This window comes from Leuciscus leuciscus, assembly GCF_965113295.1.
Source record: "Leuciscus leuciscus genome assembly, chromosome: 5".
NCBI classification, from domain to species: domain Eukaryota; kingdom Metazoa; phylum Chordata; class Actinopteri; order Cypriniformes; family Leuciscidae; genus Leuciscus; species Leuciscus leuciscus.
In genome coordinates, this window is record NC_138729.1 from 13,619,098 (window position 1) to 13,640,255 (window position 21,158).

Sequence of the window (21,158 nt, forward strand, 5' to 3'; positions counted from 1 at the left end):
ATTTATTTATTACGTCAAATAATGCCTTAAGGCCCTCATAGTTGTCGAGTAACAGGAAGCCAAACAAAAATTAACACATAACGAAAACTTAACACATAACATTGATTCACCCCACGTTATCCCTATGTTCTCTTACGAGAGGTCTCTCGTACTGCGTAAGATATCTTACGCTAGGGGAAAATCCTTTTCCGCGAGATATTGAAGCCAAAAATTATCCTTAATTTTGTAATAATGCAAAACGCGTTGCAGCAGCAATGCAGACATAGGCGAGACAGCTCGCGCGCCTATTGGCTGCTCTGCGGCAACTGCAGCAGCCTATCGAGCGAGGCCTGGCGTGACGTCAGAACCAATCAGGGCACTTCGCGCCCGCTGCGTCACGTCCCGCCGAAATGGGCGTGGTCTAGGCCTATAAATATCGCTCGCAGGCAGCTATTATCTGATTTTTCATCCTTCAAGCGAAGCACACGCATCGCTGGAGCTGGATTAGAAGCCGCGCCGTCTGACAGAGAGCACCTTCAGCGGGACGAGTCACTGAAGTCGCTGGCCGCGCCGCCTTCCTTGCCTTCCTGCTGCGCTTTCCGGCATTATATCCTTTCTCTGCTACTGTGTTTATGTATGTGTGTGTGCTCGCCGCCGCGACACACACTCCCATTGCACTAAAAGAGCTGGGCGTCTTTTTCAAGACGCCCCTTTTCCTGATCACGCAGCTCTCGCACTCGCTGACGGCGACTGCCCTCACTGCGAGTTAGGTACTGCCTATGGTGACTCTGAGGACTCACCTGGCATCCTTCTCCGAGACTGCTCCTCCGCCCCCCCCCCCCAACCCGCAAAGCTTGCCGGTTCGCCCGCTTGCCTTGCCTGCTTGGGGGACGATACCTGTTCTCCCTCTGTTCGAGCCGCGCACACCGCGCCGCTCACAGAGGATGTCAGGAGCGGGCGGTCACGGGGCTAGCTTTCTCTCTCCCTCTGTTCAAGCCGCGCAAACTGCGCCGCTCACAAGGGAGGCTGGAAGCGGACGGTCGGGGTTAGTTTTTCTTTACGTTATAAGAAAGCTACCCTGCCTTCTGCGCCCCATTCATGCGTCACTCACCGGCGAAAGGAGAAAGATGTGTTTTTTAGTCCCTCCGAGGATGGAATGACCTTCAATTTCTCATACATATTCCCAGTTCCCTGATCATGCGACTGGAAATATCAATATTGCAGCAGGCGAGCCTGTTTTAATACAAGCGCGCCTGCAAGCATACGCCGAAGAAAGCATGTGACGCTCTTATATGCTCGTGCATCCGAAAACCTTTGCGTTCCCCCCTGTGGCTCAGTGGCGGAATCATTGGTTTTTCTCACGAGAGACCGGAGTTCGAATCCCGGTCTAGCGGCAGTTAAAATTATGCCGCCAATGCTTCGCTCTGTCAGTTCCCTGAAAAGCGACTGCAGACGTGCATTTTGCAGCCAACGAGCGCGTTGCACAACCCGCTCGCCTGCACCCAAACACCGTTTCTATGGTTTCCGTGCGTCACTGGCGAAAGGAGAAAAGAGCGTTTTCTGGTCCCCCCGCGGACGGACCGACCTCCTCTTTCTCGTACATTTCTCATTCCCCTCTGAAGTTCGGGCGACTGGAAATGTCAGTATTGCAGTGAGCAAGCCTGTTGTAATACACGCATGCCTGCAAACAAACGCCAGCACGTTGACGCTCTCTTATAATACTCGCGCTAACTGAGTTACAATGTGTCTCCCCCTGTGGCCCAGTGGCAGACTCTCAGGTTTTTGCACGCGAGAGACCCGCGTTCGATCCCCGGGTCTACCGGCAGATAAAATTATGCCGTCAATGCTCGCTCTGTCAGTTCCCTGAAAAGGCGACTGCAGATGTGTATTTTGCAGCCAACGAGCGCGTTGTACAACCCGCTCGCCTGCACCCAAACACCGTTTCTATGGTGTTCCGTGCGTCACTGGCGTAAGGAAAAAAGGGAGTTTTTCTGGTCCCGCTGCGGACGGACCAACCTCCTTTTTCCTATACATTTCCCATTCCCCTCTGGAATTCAGGCGACTGGAAATGTCAATATTGCAGTGAACAAGCCTGTTGTAATGCACGCAGGCCTGCAATAAACGCCAGCATGTTGACGCTCTCTGTTTCTATGGCAACTTCTCGCTCGTTCAGTTCCAGTAAATGTGACTGTTCCAGTGTATCCTGCAGTAAACAAGTCGGTTCTGTCATCCGCTTGCCTGCACACAAACGCCGTTTTTACGGCTACCCAGATAAATCCCATAAGTGTGTATTTTTCTGGTGTCCCGGCCACGGCCGATGGTGCTTTATGTGTAAGAAGAATGCCCACTGCCCAGTGCCCATCTCTACACACAAGCACAGCCCGTCACACAGGGCTCGCGCACATGAATCGGCTCAGACCGATTGCGCTTCAAACATGGTGAATGTGCCCACTAACACCACGTTATGCATGTCTCACGGTTTCTGTAAAAACGAAACCAACGTGCACTCGCTTCACGCAAGCGAACGATGCTTTCGGTGTGATAAATGTGCCCGCTGTCCCGCGCCCACATCCACACATAGACATGACAGTTCCCACGGGAACCGCCCAGCCCTCCCCCTCGCGGTTAACCACCGCAGAGGAGTCGAGCGCGGGCAATCTGCCCGCTGTCATCAGCGCGCCCCATGCCTCAAATGTCACGAGCGACACGCTTGTGTTAAAGCACACCGAAGCTTCCCCATCGCTGAGCGAGCGGAGCGCGCTTCGTATTCGACCCCTAGCTATCCATGCAGACGCATGGGCAAAGCTACCCGGGGTTTTCGAAGTGGGTGCTGAACATTATAGAAAGAGGCTATTCGCTGCAGTTTCGCCGACGCCCTCGCTGCTATGTGGCGCGCGTCGAGACCACGGTAAAAACAGAAGTAGCACATCTACTTCGAGCCGAAGTGACGAAACTATTGAGCAAAGGGGCCATAGAACCTCTCTCTCAAGATCAGAGCGAGGGAGGGCTATACAGCAGATACTTCCTGGTACCGAAAAAAGACGGGGGTCTCAGACCCATACTAGATCTAAGGCAACTGAACAAAGTGCTTGTGAAGCGACAGTTCAGGATGCTCACGACCAGGCAAATCCTTGTGCAGATTCGCCAAGGAGATTGGTTTGTGTCAATAGATCTGAAAGACGCGTATTTTCAAATACAGATAGCGTCACGTCACAGGCGATATTTGAGATTCGCCTTCGAGGGCCAGGCATATCAGTACACAGTCCTGCCGTTCGGTTTGTCCCTAGCACCCCGTACATTTACGAAGTGCATGGATGCGGCGCTCGCACCCCTCAGAATGAGAGGCATGCGAGTGCTGAACTATTTGAACGATTGGCTGATTCTAGCGCAATCTCGCGCAGTGCTCATAGAACACACGACCATTTTACTCGATCACCTCGAGGATTTGGGTCTGAGTGTCAATTGGGCAAAGAGCTCCCTGTCACCCAGTCAGAAAATATCTTTCCTGGGCACAGAACTGAACTCACTATCCATGATAGCGCGACTATCACAACAGCGCGCGGTAGACATTCGACGCACAGCGAACTCTTTTCGCTGCGGCGCGTCTGTCCCGCTCAAGAAATTTCAGAAGATGCTAGGTCTCATGGCCTCAGCATCGTCAGTGCTCCAGCTGGGTCTGCTCCGCATGCGCCCGCTGCAGTTTTGGCTGAAAGCGCGAGTCCCACGCGAAGCGTGGGCACCCGGTTTGCTTCGCCTCAGGGTCAATCAGAAATGCGTTACAGCTCTGAAACCCTGGAAAGCGAACGACTGGTACCAATCAGGTGTAAGCCTGGGGACTTCCTCGAGGGTGAAAGTGGTGTCCACGGACGCGTCCACCTCGAGATGGGGAGCGCTGCTCGAGGGCAGACCGTTCTTCGGCCAGTGGTCAGAACGGGAGAAGCTCCTGCACATAAACTGCCTCGAAATGCTGGCAGTAGAGAACGCGCTGACGCGTTTTTGTCCCCAAATAAATGGTCACCACGTCTTGGTCCGTTCGGACAACATGTCTGTGGTGTCCTACATAAATCGCCAGGGCGGCATCAGATCCGAGAAACTGTACAGGCTGGCAGAACGCCTCCTGGTATGGGCTCAGTGCAACCTGCGCTCGCTCAGAGCAGCGCACGTGCCAGGGATCTTGAATTTAGGACCGGACAGACTGTACAGGAACAATGTTCCGGCAGGCGAATGGTCTCTACACCCACAGACAGTCCAACTGCTGTGGAAGAAATTCGGCAGAGCGGAAGTGGACCTGTTTGCGTCTCAAGAAAACGCTCATTGTCAAGAATTTTTCTCCAAGAGCAGGAGCGCGCTGGCCCATGTGTGGCCCCGCCGCCCGCTCTATGCTTTTCCCCCCGTCTCTCTCCTGCCTCAGGTGATAGAACGGATCAGGGAAGAAGGATGCTCAGTACTGCTGGTAGCACCGTTCTGGAAAAACCAACCTTGGTTCCCAGCCGTGATGCAGTTAGCAAGTACTGCCCCGTGGCCAGTACCAGTGAGGAGAGATCTCCTCTCACAGGCCCGTGGCTCGATCTGGCATCCTCACCCGGAACTATGGTCCCTTCATGTCTGGGCCATCAACGGGTACATGTTGGACTCCCTAAAGGAGTATTAAACACGATCACGCAGGCTAGAGCTCCGTCTACAAGACGACTCTATTCTTCGAAATGGTCAGTGTTTTCGGGCTGATGCACAGCCCGTGGTGTGTCACCCACAAATTGTGATGTGACGGAGGTGCTTTCCTTCCTACAAGAGCTGTTGGATGGGGGCAGGGCCCCCTCCACGCTCAAAGTTTATGTGGCGGCTATAGCAGCGTTCTCAGAAACAACGCTTGGTCAGTCAATAGGAAGGAACGATTTAGTCATCCGCTTCCTTAAAGGAGCTAAGAGACTGAATCCTCCCAGACCTCCCTCAGTCCCCGTATGGGACCTTTCTACGGTTCTGGAAGCCATGAAAGGTGCGCCATTTGAGCCTTTACAGTCAATCGATTTGAAACACCTGTCTTTCAAAACGGTGTTTTTGCTGGCTCTCGCTTCGGTGAAGCGCATAGGGGATCTGCACGCGCTCTCTGTGAGCGCGGCGTGCATGGAGTTTGGGCCCAATGACTCAAAAGTTATACTCAAACCTAAGCACGGTTATGTTCCAAAATCCCTCAACACACCGTTTAGGGCGCAGATTATCTCTCTGTCAGCCCTACCGGTCCCTGATGAGGAAAGAGACGCGAGCCTCCTTTGCCCAGTCAGGGCATTACGAGCTTATGTGTCTCGCTCGTCTGTTTTCAGACAGACGGAACAGCTCTTTGTTTCGTTTAGCGGACGTTCTAAGGGACTAGCCGCGTCGAAACAGAGCCTATCCAGATGGATAGTTGATGCTATAGCGCTGGCATACGCCTCCAAGGGCATGCAGTGCCCTTTGGGTGTCAGAGCGCATTCCACAAGAGGCATGGCCTCTTCGTGGGCTTGGTCAAGTGGGATTGCCTTGCAAGATATTTGTATGGCGGCAGGCTGGGCCTCCCCGTCTACATTTATAAGGTTTTATAACCTAGAGGTTCCCGCCCTGCAGGCCAGGCTGCTGTCGGTCTAAACTACCAGTATTATCTGACCTGATGCGTTCAGCTCAGAATGCTGCGTTTACTGAGCACAGCTCAATTTTCGACAGTTTAAAGCTGGGCAAACTGTGTAAGACCCACATTTTTTCCCATCAGTTCAGGCCATACCCCGCCCTGTCTGTATGATGAAATTTGCGTCCCTTCGACGCTACTTTATGTGGAAAAGTGAGGCTGCACCCCTCCTTCTTCCCGGACTCTCTGTGAGTTCACTGAGTGATTGTGCACTATATGTACCCCGGGCTTTCGCCCTTGGGTCTTTGGTGTCAGATCTCAGCATGCACGGCGTTTTACACTGGGTCCCCTAGCGTAAGATATCTTACGCAGTACGAGAGACCTCTCGTAAGAGAACGTACTCGGTTACTAACGTAACCTCGGTTCTCTCTAGAAGAGGGAACGAGTACTGCGTATCTTGCCGTGCATGCACACGCTCTGGTTGCTTCGATGATGAAAAACCAGATAATAGCTGCCTGCGAGCGATATTTATAGGCCTAGACCACGCCCATTTCGGCGGGACGTGACGCAGCGGGCGCGAAGTGCCCTGATTGGTTCTGACGTCACGCCAGGCCTCGCTCGATAGGCTGCTGCAGTTGCCGCAGAGCAGCCAATAGGCGCGCGAGCTGTCTCGCCTATGTCTGCATTGCTGCTGCAACGCGTTTTGCATTATTACAAAATTAAGGATAATTTTTGGCTTCAATATCTCGCGGAAAAGGATTTTCCCCTAGCGTAAGATATCTTACGCAGTACTCGTTCCCTCTTCTAGAGAGAACCGAGGTTACGTTAGTAACCGAGTACGTTTTACTGATAACCCCTATCTCAGTAACCCCTCCACCTCGATTTACTTCTTGAATGGTGTCACCCCGCTTACACTATTGTGCAGACTTACCAAACCTTATTTGCTTCTTTACACTATTTCAACCCCCATTATACAACTTTGTGCCCAGTACCCACATAATAGTATATTACTAACTTAATTATAATTTCCCTCCCATAATGCCATTTCTTCAAAACCTGTTATCAAAAACTGTATTTTTCCACCATAACATACAGCCACAATAACAGTGTTCATGTAACGTTGGAAGAACGAAAAAAGAAAAAGAAAAAGAAAAAGAAAAAGAAAAAGAAAAAGAAAAAGAAAAAGAGGGAAATAAAAAGCAGAGTCCGTTTGGACCCAATTAAACTATTCACATAATAACAAAAAATATACTTACTGTATAATCAGCCTATATTCAAATGTAGCAAATTAGCTCTATGAAATATTAATAATCAATAATAACTGGTTATAATTGATTATGAATATTTGGATCAGTTAATATAATTAACTTAATGTCGTAAATTTATATTACAATCAATTAACCTGTTTGTCCCGTGAACACTCAGTGTTAATTGTTTATTAACTGAGCATTTCCGGGGCATGGGAAATGTCTTTCTTAATTTACAGTACTACTAAGAGCAAGTAGACAAAACCAGTGGGAGTCAGAGGATCGTTGGTGAATGGAAAGACAAGGCCGCAGCCAAGGCACAAGCTTGGGGGTCCTTAGGAACTTCTAGTTCAGCATCATCTTCACGTCAGAATTTCAGAAAGGGACTAAGAGAGCAAGAGAGCTAAGAGAGCTAAGAGAGCTAAGAGAGCTGATCTTGTGATCAGTGATTTTTAAAGCGTGAAGATGTCACACCCTCTGGAGGTGTGTGAGCCAATAAGAAGTGTTTTCCTTTGGAGGGAAATTTCTTTACGACCCATTGTTCAAGCAGGCCTTTGAACATGTAATTTGATTGGATGTTTAACACAAGAATCTTTAAGATGCTTATAATACTAATGCGTCACAAAGTTAGCAAAATGTAATGTAAATTAACAAATGGGGGATGAAGATTGGAGTTTATAGAGACTAAACATGCCACACATATGATTTTGGTAAACCATAGTATGCAACAAAGTCTGAAACATTAATTCCAAAGGTTTACAAGAATACAAAGGCCAAACCACATAAAGGAAAATCATTAGATGGAAAAATTAGATACATGTTTACACATTTCTCAAGTGTTTATATATAGAATATATAGGATTAACAGGGTTTATTTCTCTTCCTCAGTAAGAATTAAGTGAGCGTCACAGCCCTCTGCAAATTCCTTTTTGGGGTCGTAAAAGGTCTTATCAATCTTAATGATCCTGTGACAGGAAACCGGGTTCTGCCAGTGTGTTAGCTTCATTTGGGATGTTAGTTTTGGGGGAAGTTTCATAAACCTTTGTTGGGAGAGTGAGTTTGCTGGATTATTCATTAAATACATTTATAATTTGTGTGTGTCTGATTGGTCCAGACGCTACACAAAACCAACCTAAATACTTTCTTGTAAATTTACAGTTCACGGAGTTTAACAAAAGTGCACTCTTCTGGTCATCAGTAGTGTCAATTGACCCACAAAGTTTTCAACTCAAAATAAACATCCGGTCCAGGGCTTTTTTCATCCGTGAGAGATTTAGTTTACAGGCCTATTCTACAAATTACTTGCCGTCTTTGTGTTGCATGTAATTTTACAGTATCCATGCGTAAGGAGCGGTCGAGCTGGAAAAACTATTCTATGTCGGTTTATTCCCTTGTCACTTAACTTTTGACGAACTGCATCATATCTTCTATGCTTTCAATCAACCTCAGCAGATAGATCCGGGAAAAAACGGAGATTGTGATCTTTATACTTGATGATTCCGTTAGCTCTAGCTGCCTTTAGTACCTGCTGTTTCTGCTTGAAGTTCAGGAACTTCATGATGATTGTTCTTGGTGGCCCGTTACCATCTTGCCTTCCGCGACCCTGACTAGAGCTGGGTATCCGATGAGCTCTCTCTATGATAAATGAAGTCTGAGCATAATAAAAGCTCCACTGTTCTCGAGCTGTGTGTCATGCTTGTCTCTCATTAGCAATCGCTCCAGCGGCTTTCGTAACGTTAATACATTTTTAATTCATTACCGGTCATCCATGAACATGATTTCAGCCCGAGTTCCATCGTATTCTCTGCCGTCTGTAGAGGTGAAGACAACAACTCCCATAATTCCCATGCATCATCAAGCCTCGCCTTTGTTTTGAATAAACGACATCTAGTGGTGAAAAGTTACATAATGCGCCTTTAAGAGATTAAAAAATAAATAGTAAATAAATGCATTGACACAGCAAGAAGGAAATATCTGGCTTTATCAGTGCAAGTGAAAGTTGTGAGGTTAGTTTATATAATTAATAATATACACAGTACATATAGGTATATCTTACCCAGAACATAACCATAACCTAAAAGCTGAGCTACTTTCATGGTGCCTAAAACTCAGGGTTGACCAAATTCAACTGAAACTTCATGGTATAGGCCACCAAGATTTATGTTAAGTTGAGGTGTTAGGGTGTGGGTTAGAAGAATAAGTTGGCATATTTGCAAAGTTACTTATAGTCAGTAGAATGTCTGTTGTGGGACCATCAACATTGTTATCAATAATAGTTTTGTAAACATACATCTCAACAAAAGACATTGGATTTGTAAATCTTTACAATGTTTTAAAAAAAAGTCACAGGAAGGGCTTGCATAGCATAGACTAGTCGAGTAGTCGATAGATCGACTACTTCAACCACTAGTCGACACTGTCGGAAACAATCGATTACTCGAGCGTCCATTAACCATAAATGAATTAAAAACATAGACAGTATAAGAAGTGGACAGAGCCATCTCATTGGAACTCAATTGAGACAAGTGAAGCCCATTTTCAGCGATTTCTTAGGACTTCCGTTCCTGACGCGCAGACTCAAACAGAGCTTGACGACGTAGATGTGACGTGAGCAACCCGTCTGTCTTCTAGTAGCTGTGCCAAGAGAAATCTGAATCATTCCCTTCCGAATCTTGCAGAGACGGAGAGCGTGAGTAGGAGCTGTCCATGAGCTAGGAGCAGGAGAAACTTTTGCTAGGTATTCTGATTAATTATTTTGTAATTTTGCCTCCACGTCTCACCGATTGCCTGCGAGCTTCTCTTCCCGTCCATACGGTAATCTCTCTACTGTGCGACAGAGAGTCGCGTGGTTATGACGCAATCGTTTGCCTACTTTTACAAAAACTGCTTCTACGGGGCCATAACGTAAGCTACAAGGTAATGGCGCATTTTATACATTGTCGTGTTTCTTTAGAAATAAATAATGGACAAATGGAGTCTTCAAACGCCTCAGATGTAAAGTTATTCGCTGTCAAAGTGACGCCAAAATGAATGGGAGTCAATGGGATGCTAACAGCAGGTGCAGTTCTGCTACAAGATGGTGGCACGCGGCCGACTTCAACTTCCGGTCGACTTCCTTCCCGCTTGATTACAAATGGCGAACGTCACCAACAGACACCACACGTCAGATGTGTGGAAGTATTTCATCAAGGATGACAAAAATATTTTAATTGGCCAACTCTGCAAGAGGCCGTTCACATATTGCGTCTAAAAACGTGTGGAAAGCGCGGCCGCTGTCTCCTACAAACGCTTGCGCTCCCATGGCGTCGGTCGTTGCTATGCAACCGTGAACTGCGCTCTCCATGATGACGACGAAGAAGTATCAGCAAAGGATTAATTGATTTCTAGCCCTTGCATTAGCTTTACTACTAGATACTGTATATTTCTGGAGATGAGAAGGAAACTAGCGCACCACGTTGCTTCCATTATGAGCGCGCTCACCGCGCGCCTACATTTGAAATAACGACCTTGAGCGCGAAAAAGACGATGTGAACGGCCCCTAGAAGCAGACGTCTGAAATGAAAGGCAAGAACGGCTATTTATTTGGCTTTAGACTGTTACATGAAAATTTAAAAATGAAATGTCATAATTATAATGTTTTGAGAGTTTACTTATGTAATTGTTTCATTAGGCTATGCATTAATGTTTATTGATAAGATCTAGCTATTTCATGTCTTTTAATTTACAGTAGCATGAACCACGAGTAGTCGAGTAACTCGAGTATTGTTTTGATAAGAAATCGACTAGCAGAAATCACTAGTCGTGCAACCCCTACAGGACACCTAATTTGCTGAATGTAACTCAGATGCACAATCTTGCCCATTCATCTGCAATTGTTTTGCTTTTTGTACAAAGGAAATATTTGACAGTAATAACTATGATGGAATATGCATTCAAATGATTTGTAAAGTAAACAGGACACATTTAGACATAGGTCTTTGCAAAGTAATGCACATTGAAATTTTTTTTTAAAATATAGTTGATTATTGTTTTAACATTTTAACCACCTGTTTAAATGAGTCAACTTGTCAAATCACACGCTGTCACTAAACATGTCTTCACACCATGCAGCTGAGAATCAATTACATAACCTTTATTTACAGTATTTTAGCAAATAAGATGTAACCTAAGCCTAGCTGAAGTCCTACTTCATGCTGCTTAGGTTTGCACAACATTTACAGCTGTAAAGTTTGACAACAACATTAAAGGTGAGCATTAATTGGATGAGAAAGTATCAGGGTCACTGAGAAACTCAGCCAGTCTGAATAAAAGGCACATTATTTAGCACTATCGCCTGTGAAAATTGATCACAGATTACCAACACCCAAAGTGAACAGAAAGCATGCTGTATATTGTTATTATTTGTCTTTTTTTTTTTTTTACATTTCTGCTTTTGAATTCTACAGTTAATTTGCCCCATAGACTTCCATTGGATGTACAAGTGAATTTCTGGTAATGTAGATAAAAAGGGAGATTATTACTCCTCATTTAGCAGATAATCATTTGTGAAGACAAGCCTTGCTCTTAACCCCATTGACAGGTCAGTAGACAGTTATAGGGTGTCAGTGAATCTTAAGGTAGGGACACATCAAACCGACGCATTAGCATGTGCTTACCATTTTGAATATCAATCATGCTGATCACTTTCTTTATTCTACCTGGCTCATGTTATTAATAAAATATTCGCCCAGGAACACTCAGGTAAGATGAAGTAAAATTAGAACAGCCTTCTGTCTGTACCGTCTTGACTTTTTTGCTCGCTGTTTTATTCTTGCACTGACTCATTCACTAAACTGATCAGCGAATTAGAGTTCTCTCTCTCACCGACGGCCCGACGCCAATTCTACATGCTGAATCGGCCCCAAACCCCCCCCCCCCCAAAAAAAACACAGCGTCCGACTAGAGCCAACAGTGCGGAATACACAGAAAAAAACAAGCCGGCTTGGTGTGTCCTTGGCTTTAGGTTTGTGGTTGATCCCTACATAACATTAAGCCTGAGGCCACCTTGAAAGTAAACAGGAAACACTAAAACTAATGCTAAAGCTAAATAAAGGCAAATGTAAAATATATCAATAAGCAGCAATTGACTTACACTTAATACATAGTAGAATAAGGCTAAAGGCAATAGAGCTATTACTGAATGGTAAGAAGCATTACAAGACAGTCAGATGTTTAGATAGATGCTTAACCCCAAAACTCATTTTTTCCTTTATCTTTCTATTTCTTAGAAACATGGATTTGGGAGGTTTGGAGACTGTTGTGGCCAACTCGGCCTATGTGTCAGCACGCGGGAGTGTAGACGGCGCTGCTGCAGCAACAATGCGTGACAAAAAATATCGTGCCAAGCTCAACCTTCCTCACATCAGACAATGTGAACATATGAAGTCTACAGTAGATTCTTCCTTCGACAGTATGTGCGTACGCCAACCGATTGGTAAGCGCCTCTTTCAGCAATACCTTGAAAGTGAACCTGCTCACAAAAATGCTGTAGATTTGTGGAAAGATATTGAAGACTACAACATTGCCAAGGAAAATGACCGGGGTAAGAAAGCACAGAACATGGTCAACAAATATTACGAGTCCTCCTCCAAGAACTTCTGCGACTTTCTGGAGGACAAAGCTGTGAGCAGGGTGAAAGAGGACCACAAGAACATTCGAGGAGATCTGTTTAAAGAAAGCGAACAGCAGCTCCTTGTCCACCTAGAAGCTAAAGCACTCTGTGGCTTCAAGGACAGCATGTACTTTCTGCGCTACATACAGTTTAAATGGCTGGAGAGCCAGCCTGTTACTGAAGATTGGTTCATGGATTTCAGAGTGCTTGGGAAAGGTGGATTTGGTGAGGTCCATGCTTGCCAAATGAAGGCAACAGGGAAGATGTATGCTAACAAGAAACTGAACAAGAAGAGGTTGAAGAAACGTAAAGGTTATGATGTAAGTGAGATATCTAGTTTATCAGTAAATAAAGTTATACTTGATGCACACTTGGTTTGATCCAACTGCAGACTTAAAATCTTGATAAGTATACATATCAATACCTTTTTGGTCAATTTTGCCCTGGCTCATTGCTTAAAACCACATAGTAGAGCAACTGCGGGGAAAAGGAAAGAGACACATAGAGACATGAGATTAGATTATCCTGAGAACATGGTATTAAGCAGCTCTAATCATAGAGTATTGGCTCAATGCAAAGAGGCTTGCAGGCTCTGCTTGATACTCCACAAAGCAGCTCAGCTGCAACCGAGAAGCAGAAAGACCGATAAGAACTGTTTATACTTTCTTCCTTGGAAATGTCATTCTTGTCACAAATTTTCTTGCTTATGATTGGCCCATTTAAATATCTTCCGAGACATGAAAACGTCTTTGCCAATAAATGATTGTAGATTTCTAAACTTCCTAGTTGCATGTACAGAAGCTTTTAGATTGATAAAAAACACAGTTAAAATACCATAGAAAAGTAAAGTATGTGGTTAACAAGCACCTCTTGATGGAATGACTTTAGGAAGAATCAATTAATGTTTGCTGATGATGCAAGATCTTGTACAGGTGGTCTTCGTCTCAATCAGCCTTAGCAAATGTGTTCTAGTCCTCATGTTAAATCTTTTGAAAACAACCCTCTGTGTAGTAGAACCTCAGTCCTTTTAAATAACTTTTTTAATATATATATATATAACTAAATGTGGCCACCATTTTTCAATTCTTTATCTCTTTTTTTCTTTTTTCTTTTCTGTTGTAACATTTCTCATTTCTTGATTTCCCATAGGGTGCTATAATTGAGAAGCGCATACTGGCTAAAGTCCACAGTCGTTTCATTGTGACTTTGGCCTATGCTTTCCAGACCAAAACAGACCTCTGCCTGGTCATGACGATCATGAATGGAGGAGACCTCAGGTCTTACTTATATATCTACGTTTGTGTGTGTGTGTGTGTGTGTGTGTGTGTGTGTGTGTGTGTGTGTTTGTGGTCCTTGTCACAACAAGGATAGTAATAAAAATAGTTCCCCATGAGGAAAGCATCTTATAAATCATTCTAAATGATGCTTTTTGAAAATGTTAAAATTTAGAAAGTTTTCTGTGAGGGTTGTGTTTAGGGGTAGGGTTAAGGTTAGGGGATATAATATAAATTATAACTAAACTGTATTAAATACAGTATCATTGCCATGATTTAAATTACTCATATTATGTGATTTTGGTAATACTGCCCATTCCTATACAGTAACATTTACATAGCCCTCCAAAGCACTTTAAAGAACACAATGCAAAAAACCCCCCCCAAAAAAACTAACATGCTAAAACTATTGTAAAATATATCTACTTTATGTATATATATTTATATATTTTATATTGCAAAATAATTCTGAAAATATCACGTAGAATGGGTCTCATTCATGAAACACGAGCAGAACGAATTTTTGTGTTAAATCGTGTGTAAAGTGGTTCTGGCGTAAATTTTCGGATTCATTAAAATGTTCGTATTTTCCAAATGTTAGTTGGTATGAAAGAAATCTACACCTGCTCCCAGCCACGCGTAAATAGTGCGTTTAACATCCGAACGTTTTGCTCATTAATAAGGCTGCATTTTAATTCACCTTAATCGGGTACCTACATTGTAGATGTGCACAAAACAGAGTAGTCGTTAGGTAACTTTTATGATGAACTCACTTTAATGTCATCCTCCATGAAGCCTCTCAACAACTGCCTCCACTCCGCCCCCTAACTCTGTCCTCCTAATATCCTGCTCCCGTACATCTATGAATAGGTGCGACACCCACATATTCTACATCTTTCTTCTTTTTTTTTTTTAAGCAAGTGCAAAATAGAAATAAGCACTAACAACATATAACATATAACACGTGCTAACATCTATTAGAAACACTACATACTGAGAAATCAATCAGTGTGTAACAAAGTCTTTGAACTTTGAATTAGGCTTGGACACCCTTCCTGATCGAGTGACAACAAGTGGAGCTGGATTCTCTTGCCTGGAACTGTCGCTGTTTTGTGGCGACAGCATGTCAAATCCATTTTCTGAAGTGTCACGTGACATCACAGTACATGGCCTTGCTTGGGGTTCTGGAGAGATCATGGGCATGGACGTGATGGTGGTATCTGGACAGCATGACTCAGTCACCCGTAGAAGGTGACGGCGGTTTCTTACATAAGCCTTCCCATGAGACTGGACAATATAACTGTTAGGTTGAAGGGCATTTCCTGAAACTGTGGCCAGCTTGTCAAACCCACGGGTCGTCTCCATGCGTACCGTCTGTCCGGGCTCCAGAGGCGAAAGGCGTCTGGCAGATTTGTCATGGCTTATCTTTCCTTTTTCTCTGAGTGCAAACAAAGCAGCCTGAACATTGGTCTGAACTCTCGGTGTGAGCTGGGATGGTACCACGGGGATCAAGGACCTGGTGCGTCGGGACAGTAGACGTTGCGCCAGAGAAGGCATGCCATCCCTGGGTGTGTTGCGCAAGTTGAGCAAAGCTGCATGGATGTCAGAACCGTCACGTGCACACTTTTCTAAGAGATGCTTTGCAGACCTGACCCCACGTTCCGCCAGACCATTTGACCTAGGGTAATTGGGACTGCTCGTGACATGCTGAAAGTCCCACTGGTGAGCAAAGTTCTTGAAATCCCTGCTTGAAAATGATGTTGCATTGTCAGTCATCAACTGGTATGGGATCCCATGTACAGCGAATTGCCGTTTCAGTAGCCTGATCACAGCATTACTGGAAAGGTTCGGAAGAATATCATACTCCCACCAACCAGAGTACGAGTCCACTAAAACCAGGTAAGTCTTCCCTGACCACTCGAATATGTCAGCTGCCGTGATGGACCATGGACTGTCTGGTATCTGGTGAAGTTGCAAAGGTTCTCTCATCTGATGCTGCTTTAGAGCATTGCACGGAGCACATCTGGAGACCTCCCTTTCAATATCACTGTATATTGTAGGCCAGAACATGGTCTCACGTGCCCGTCGCTTGGTGGACTGAATGCCAGGATGACCTTGGTGAAGCTGTGTGAGGTAGTGTTTCTGGAGCGAGTGGGGGATTACATACCTCTGACCACGAAGAATCAAACCATTATCCACGGTCAATTCATCCCTCATAGCATAGAACGGGCGGATGTCATGTGGAATTTCCTTATATGAGGCAGGCCAGCCAGTGAGAATCGTGTCTGCGAGTCGTTTGCAGACAGCATCTGCCTGTGTGTTTTGCCTAAGTTCTTCAATCCTTCTAGATGACAACACCCCTTCCAGAGCTAGCACATCATAGTCCTCAATGGTTTCAGGACTGTCAGTGGTGGGGAGGTGTGCGCGTGATAGTGCATCCGCAACATACAGTTCACGGCCTCGTTTATAAATCACATTCAGATGATAACGCTGAAGTTTGAGCATCATGCGCTGGATGCGCACCGACGCTGTGTGCAGAGGCTTTCTCAGAATGGTTATGAGGGGTTGATGATCCGTCTCCACAGTCACTGGCCGGCCATACATATAATCATGGAATTTTACACAGGCAAAGACTAGTCCCAAGAGTTCTTTCTCAATCTGTGCATAGCGCGCTTCAGTGTCTGTGAGAGATCTCGATGCAAATGCAATAGGCCTGCCATCCTGAAGACAGACTGCTCCGAGACCATGCTGGGAGGCATCAGCGGATAATGTCACCGGCTTGTGCACATCAAAATACTGTAGGACAGGTGGACTTGTCAGTTGTTCTTTAAGTGTGTCTGCAGCAGCAGCATGTTGTTCAGTCCAACACCATTGTGCATCTTGGCGCAGGAGCTGACGAAGGGGAGCCGTTACCTCGCTGTACCGATGGATGAATTTCGAGAGATAATTGGTCATGCCAAGAAACCTCTGCAAACCATGTTTGTCTTCTGGAGTGGGCATCTGGCGGATGGCCTTGGTTTTCTCTGGGTCGGGTTTGACACCTTTATCAGTGAGAAGGTGGCCTACATATGGCACCTCTGAGACCCTGAAACGACATTTTGTCGGGTTCAGCTGCATATTGATGGCTCTGACACGGTCTAACACACATTTGAGGCGTTTGTCGTGTTCTTCAACAGAAGAGCCCCAGATCAAGATGTCATCCACGACTATTTCACACGGCTGGCCTGAAAAGAGCTGTTCCATGCATCTCTGAAAAACTTCACTCCCAGTTGAAATCCCATATGGCATTCGTAGAAATCTGTACCTCCCGAACGGAGTCATGAAAGTTGTGAGTTTCAATGATTCCTCATCCAGAGGGATCTGCCAAAATCCACACTTTGCATCCAGAATGCTGAAAACCTTTGCCTGTGGCATATCAGCGATTACTTGCTCTACAGTCTTTAACGGGTGATAAGGCCTCAGGAGAGCCTTATTAAGATGTACAGGGTCTATGCATATGCGTACCGAACCATCCTTTTTGACAGCAGCTGCCATGGCAGACACCCAAAGAGTAGCCTCCTCCACTGGCACAATAATGCCCATTTTTGTCATTCTTTCCAGCTCATGCGCAACTTTGTCTTTCATGGCCAGCGGGATCCTTCTGGGGGCACACACAGTCGGATGCACCAACTCATCCAGGCGCATGTGATATATAACTGGGAGCTTGCCAACAGTGTCAGTACGAAACAAGTCCTCATAATCACTCATCTCGGGAGCCTTTTGTTGTACAGCATGTACTTCTGGGCTAAGTTGTATGAGATTTAACCTCATGCTGTCTGGTAAGCCTAGCAGGCTCTTAACATTTCTGTCCACTATGTGAAATTGCAATTTTCCCCCTGAAAGAACTAGGGTGACAGTGCCCAGTGTCTGAATTGTGTGACCGCCGTAAGCTATCAGATTCACTCTGTGTGACTGATCAATTTGGGCATTTGGGTCGATGTACTGTAATGTGGATAAAGACATAACATTGCATTTAGCCCCAGTGTCTATTTTCAGCTTAATCTGCTTGTTACAAGTCGTTGTGAGAGAGGTGAATATTTCTCCTTTGTTTGCAAGCAGGTCCACACTTTCACAGTGAAAATCATCTTGGTGGAGTTCACTTTCCACTTCATTTACTCTGTGTAGGTTTTTTTCACTAGATGGTGCCATCCTCCCACCCGTGTATTGAGGCTTTGATCTACAACACTTGGCAAAGTGGTTCCATTTGTTGCATGAGTTACAGCGTTTATTAAAAGCTGGGCATTTGTTGCGCTCAAGATCGTGCTCACCCCCACAATTGTTACATCTCCTTTTGTTGTGCTGCACTGCAAACACTTCAGCCTCCCTTTTAAGCTCCTTGGTACCCCTTTCCGAACGCTCAAACAGCATACATATTCTGATTGCTGATTGCAATGTCAAATCTTTTTCCCTTAACAGTTGAGAACGAACTGCATCATTATGGATGCCACAGACGATTCGGTCACGTACTAGTTCATCAGTTAGCACTCCAAAGTCAAATTTTTTTGCCAACAGTCTTAACGTGGCCACGTAAGACTGAATTCCTTCGTCAGGTTTTTGCACTGTGATATTGAAAGCATGTCTGTCCATTATCACGTTCCGTTCTGGCAAGCATATCTCATCAAAATTTTTTATTAACACATCAGGATCCTCTTTGTTCTCACCCTCTTGAAAGTGAAATGACTCATATTTATCTAGTGCATCTGAACCGGCAAAATTGAGGAGAGTGTAAGCTTGCACCTTTTTTGATTTGTCCGACAGTCCTGCTTTGCTGTACACGTCCCATTCCCTCTTGAATTTCAGCCAGTTGTTAGCGATGTCGTCATCAAATACGAGCGGTTCTATGCGCCGGAGACTTTGAGCCATGATTTCTCAGCAATCCCACTTCTGACACCATGTAGATGTGCACAAAACAGAGTAGTCGTTTGGTAACTTTTATGATGAACTCACTTTAATGTCATCCTCCATGAAGCCTCTCAACAACTGCCTCCACTCCGCCCCCTAACTCTGTCCTCCTAATATCCTGCTCCCGTACATCTATGAATAGGTGCGACACCCACATATTCTACATACATATTTACACAGCATTTTGAAAAAATATTATATATAGTAATTACATACGGGTTTTCTTTTTACTTTTATTACGAGAGCCAGTAATAGCATCTGCAAACGGAACACAAGTCCGCAAGTCTTATTTTATTTTTTTTATATTCAAGCTGTTTATTCATTTTTAAGTCCGCAAGTCACAAGTGTTGCAGTCAAGCTTCATGTCGAACCATTTTCTTTTCACTTCTGGGATGAAACTCCATTAACTGCATCTGCCAAGCATTTTTACCTAAAGCATTTAGGTAAAAGCATTATTACCTAAAAAATCCTTTTTTTTAGGACCTGATACGCCACTATGTACGCTTGAAAATAAAATGTGGCGTTTTGAATGAACTTCTGATAATAAAACTTCAATTTCTGCATCTTAGAAATGTATCTTCTTCATTCGCTTTTGAGAAGACATATGAAATCCTTCGTTTCGTGTCATAATATAATGCCCATATATAGTTGTCAGTCGGTTTTAATGGGCGGGATTTATGGTAATTGAGAGAATGAACGTGCACGCGCGTCCCATTTACGACTGATTGGAATTCATTAACCCACACACACATTTCACTACCAAATCTGACGTTTACGAAGTATTTGTGAATCAGGAGAAGAATTTTCGGGAATGTCTCTTTACGCGCAAATCACTCACATATTTACTCGTATATTTACGAATGTTTCATGAATGAGACCCAATGTGTGTGAATGTAATGTTGTACAGAATATGTGCTGTGTTTCTGTAAGAATTGTAGCAGCTTTCTTCCTAATCTAGCATAATCTGTGGAGTTAATCTTAGCAGCAGCATTGATATTGTGAAGGTGTAGTGTCTGCTTGCGTCACAGATTTCTCTGGGCTCAGCTCACAAGGCCAGAAGTTCATGTGCACATAGATAACATTCTCTATTTAAAACCAATGAAAATTGGAAAAATGATGTGCTCCAGCATCCACAATACAGTAATCACATCCAGTCATCTCCTCAATATATGAACATGGTTGCTTTTTTCTTTTCTTTTTTGCTGGGACCATCTTGTACCTGTTCAAAAACCTGCTTGATCACCTTTAAGCTAATTCTATAAAAAAATGTCAAATCATTTCTTGTGTTTCTTTATTACCCACTGTATTACAAACTTTTTAACTCTATCCTTTACTCCTGCTCCCTGCTTTAGATTCCATATGTATAATGTGGATGAGAAGAATCCAGGCTTTAATGAAACTAGAGCTTGTTATTACACAGCTCAGATCGTCTGTGGGCTTGAGCATTTGCACCAGCACAGGATTGTATACCGAGACCTCAAGCCAGAAAACGTCCTCCTGGATGATGCAGGTGAGAAATACACTGAAACACTTATTTACTGCTTGCCTCTCCACCTTTTGCTTCATCTCATCTGAATGTTTTGTTTGTTTGTTTGTTTTTGTTAGGACATGTGCGTCTGTCTGATCTGGGGTTGGCTGTTGAATTACCACCAGGAAAAGACAAAACACAGGGATATGCTGGGACCCCAGGTCAAAGACCTTTCAGTACACTCTAAAATAACATCCCTTGCACTGAGTTTTTTTTTTTTTTAAATGAAGGTTTGAAGGGATCCCTCATAATAGCAAAATAATGAAACATTTGAGGTCACGTTCAGTGTTACTGAGTTTAAAAAAGACATGACGGATCATTTAATTTCTGATTGTCCATACACTTAAATTACTATAATTCTATCAGTGTTTACCTTTGAGCTGACAAATTGTGTTTCTAATATATTCTAGCAATACATTATTTTTAGGTAGAACTGCAAGTTCAAGTGAAGCTGTCACAGAAACTGTCAAGTTCACCATGGCTTTGATGTCAAGTTAATCAAGTCAGTTTAATGCTATTAAACTAATATCCTGTTTTAACCACACCCACTGGCACATTTATTAAAAAATAAATTAAAAAATAAGTTATTGACCCTAGTGAAAAATAAATATACTAAAATATATTTGAAATACATTTATTTAATGCCAAGTACACAAAAAATACATTTACATATTATGTACTTTATATAAATACCCTGCAATTTTATTTTTGGTATACTAAACTGGTATACTTAAAGTCTGCTAAATTAGAACAACTATGTGCAAGCATACTTTAGGTACACTTTAAGCATCTTGCATTTAAAGATATTATATAGAGATCATACTATCCTTACTAAATATTAATAATATTTTGGTTTAGGTTTTTTTCCACCTACATTCTTGAACATTAAAAAAAAATATTTATTTACTTATTTAGTTGACTACAGTCAACATTTACTTAATGT

At 44.0% G+C, this 21,158-nt stretch overlaps 1 protein-coding gene across 1 annotated transcript in view; it reads left to right on the forward strand.

The window, feature by feature from the left end:
* grk1b (G protein-coupled receptor kinase 1 b) overlaps window positions 1–21,158 on the forward strand; it is a 47,702-nt gene that overhangs the window by 22,021 nt on the left and 4,523 nt on the right. The window contains exons 2-5 of the mRNA XM_082171455.1: window positions 12,090–12,792; window positions 13,622–13,749; window positions 20,040–20,197; window positions 20,293–20,376. Coding sequence (XP_082027581.1) covers window positions 12,094–12,792; window positions 13,622–13,749; window positions 20,040–20,197; window positions 20,293–20,376 — 1,069 coding nt within the window. The 5' untranslated portion in view covers window positions 12,090–12,093. The remainder of the gene's footprint in view (window positions 1–12,089; window positions 12,793–13,621; window positions 13,750–20,039; window positions 20,198–20,292; window positions 20,377–21,158) is intronic.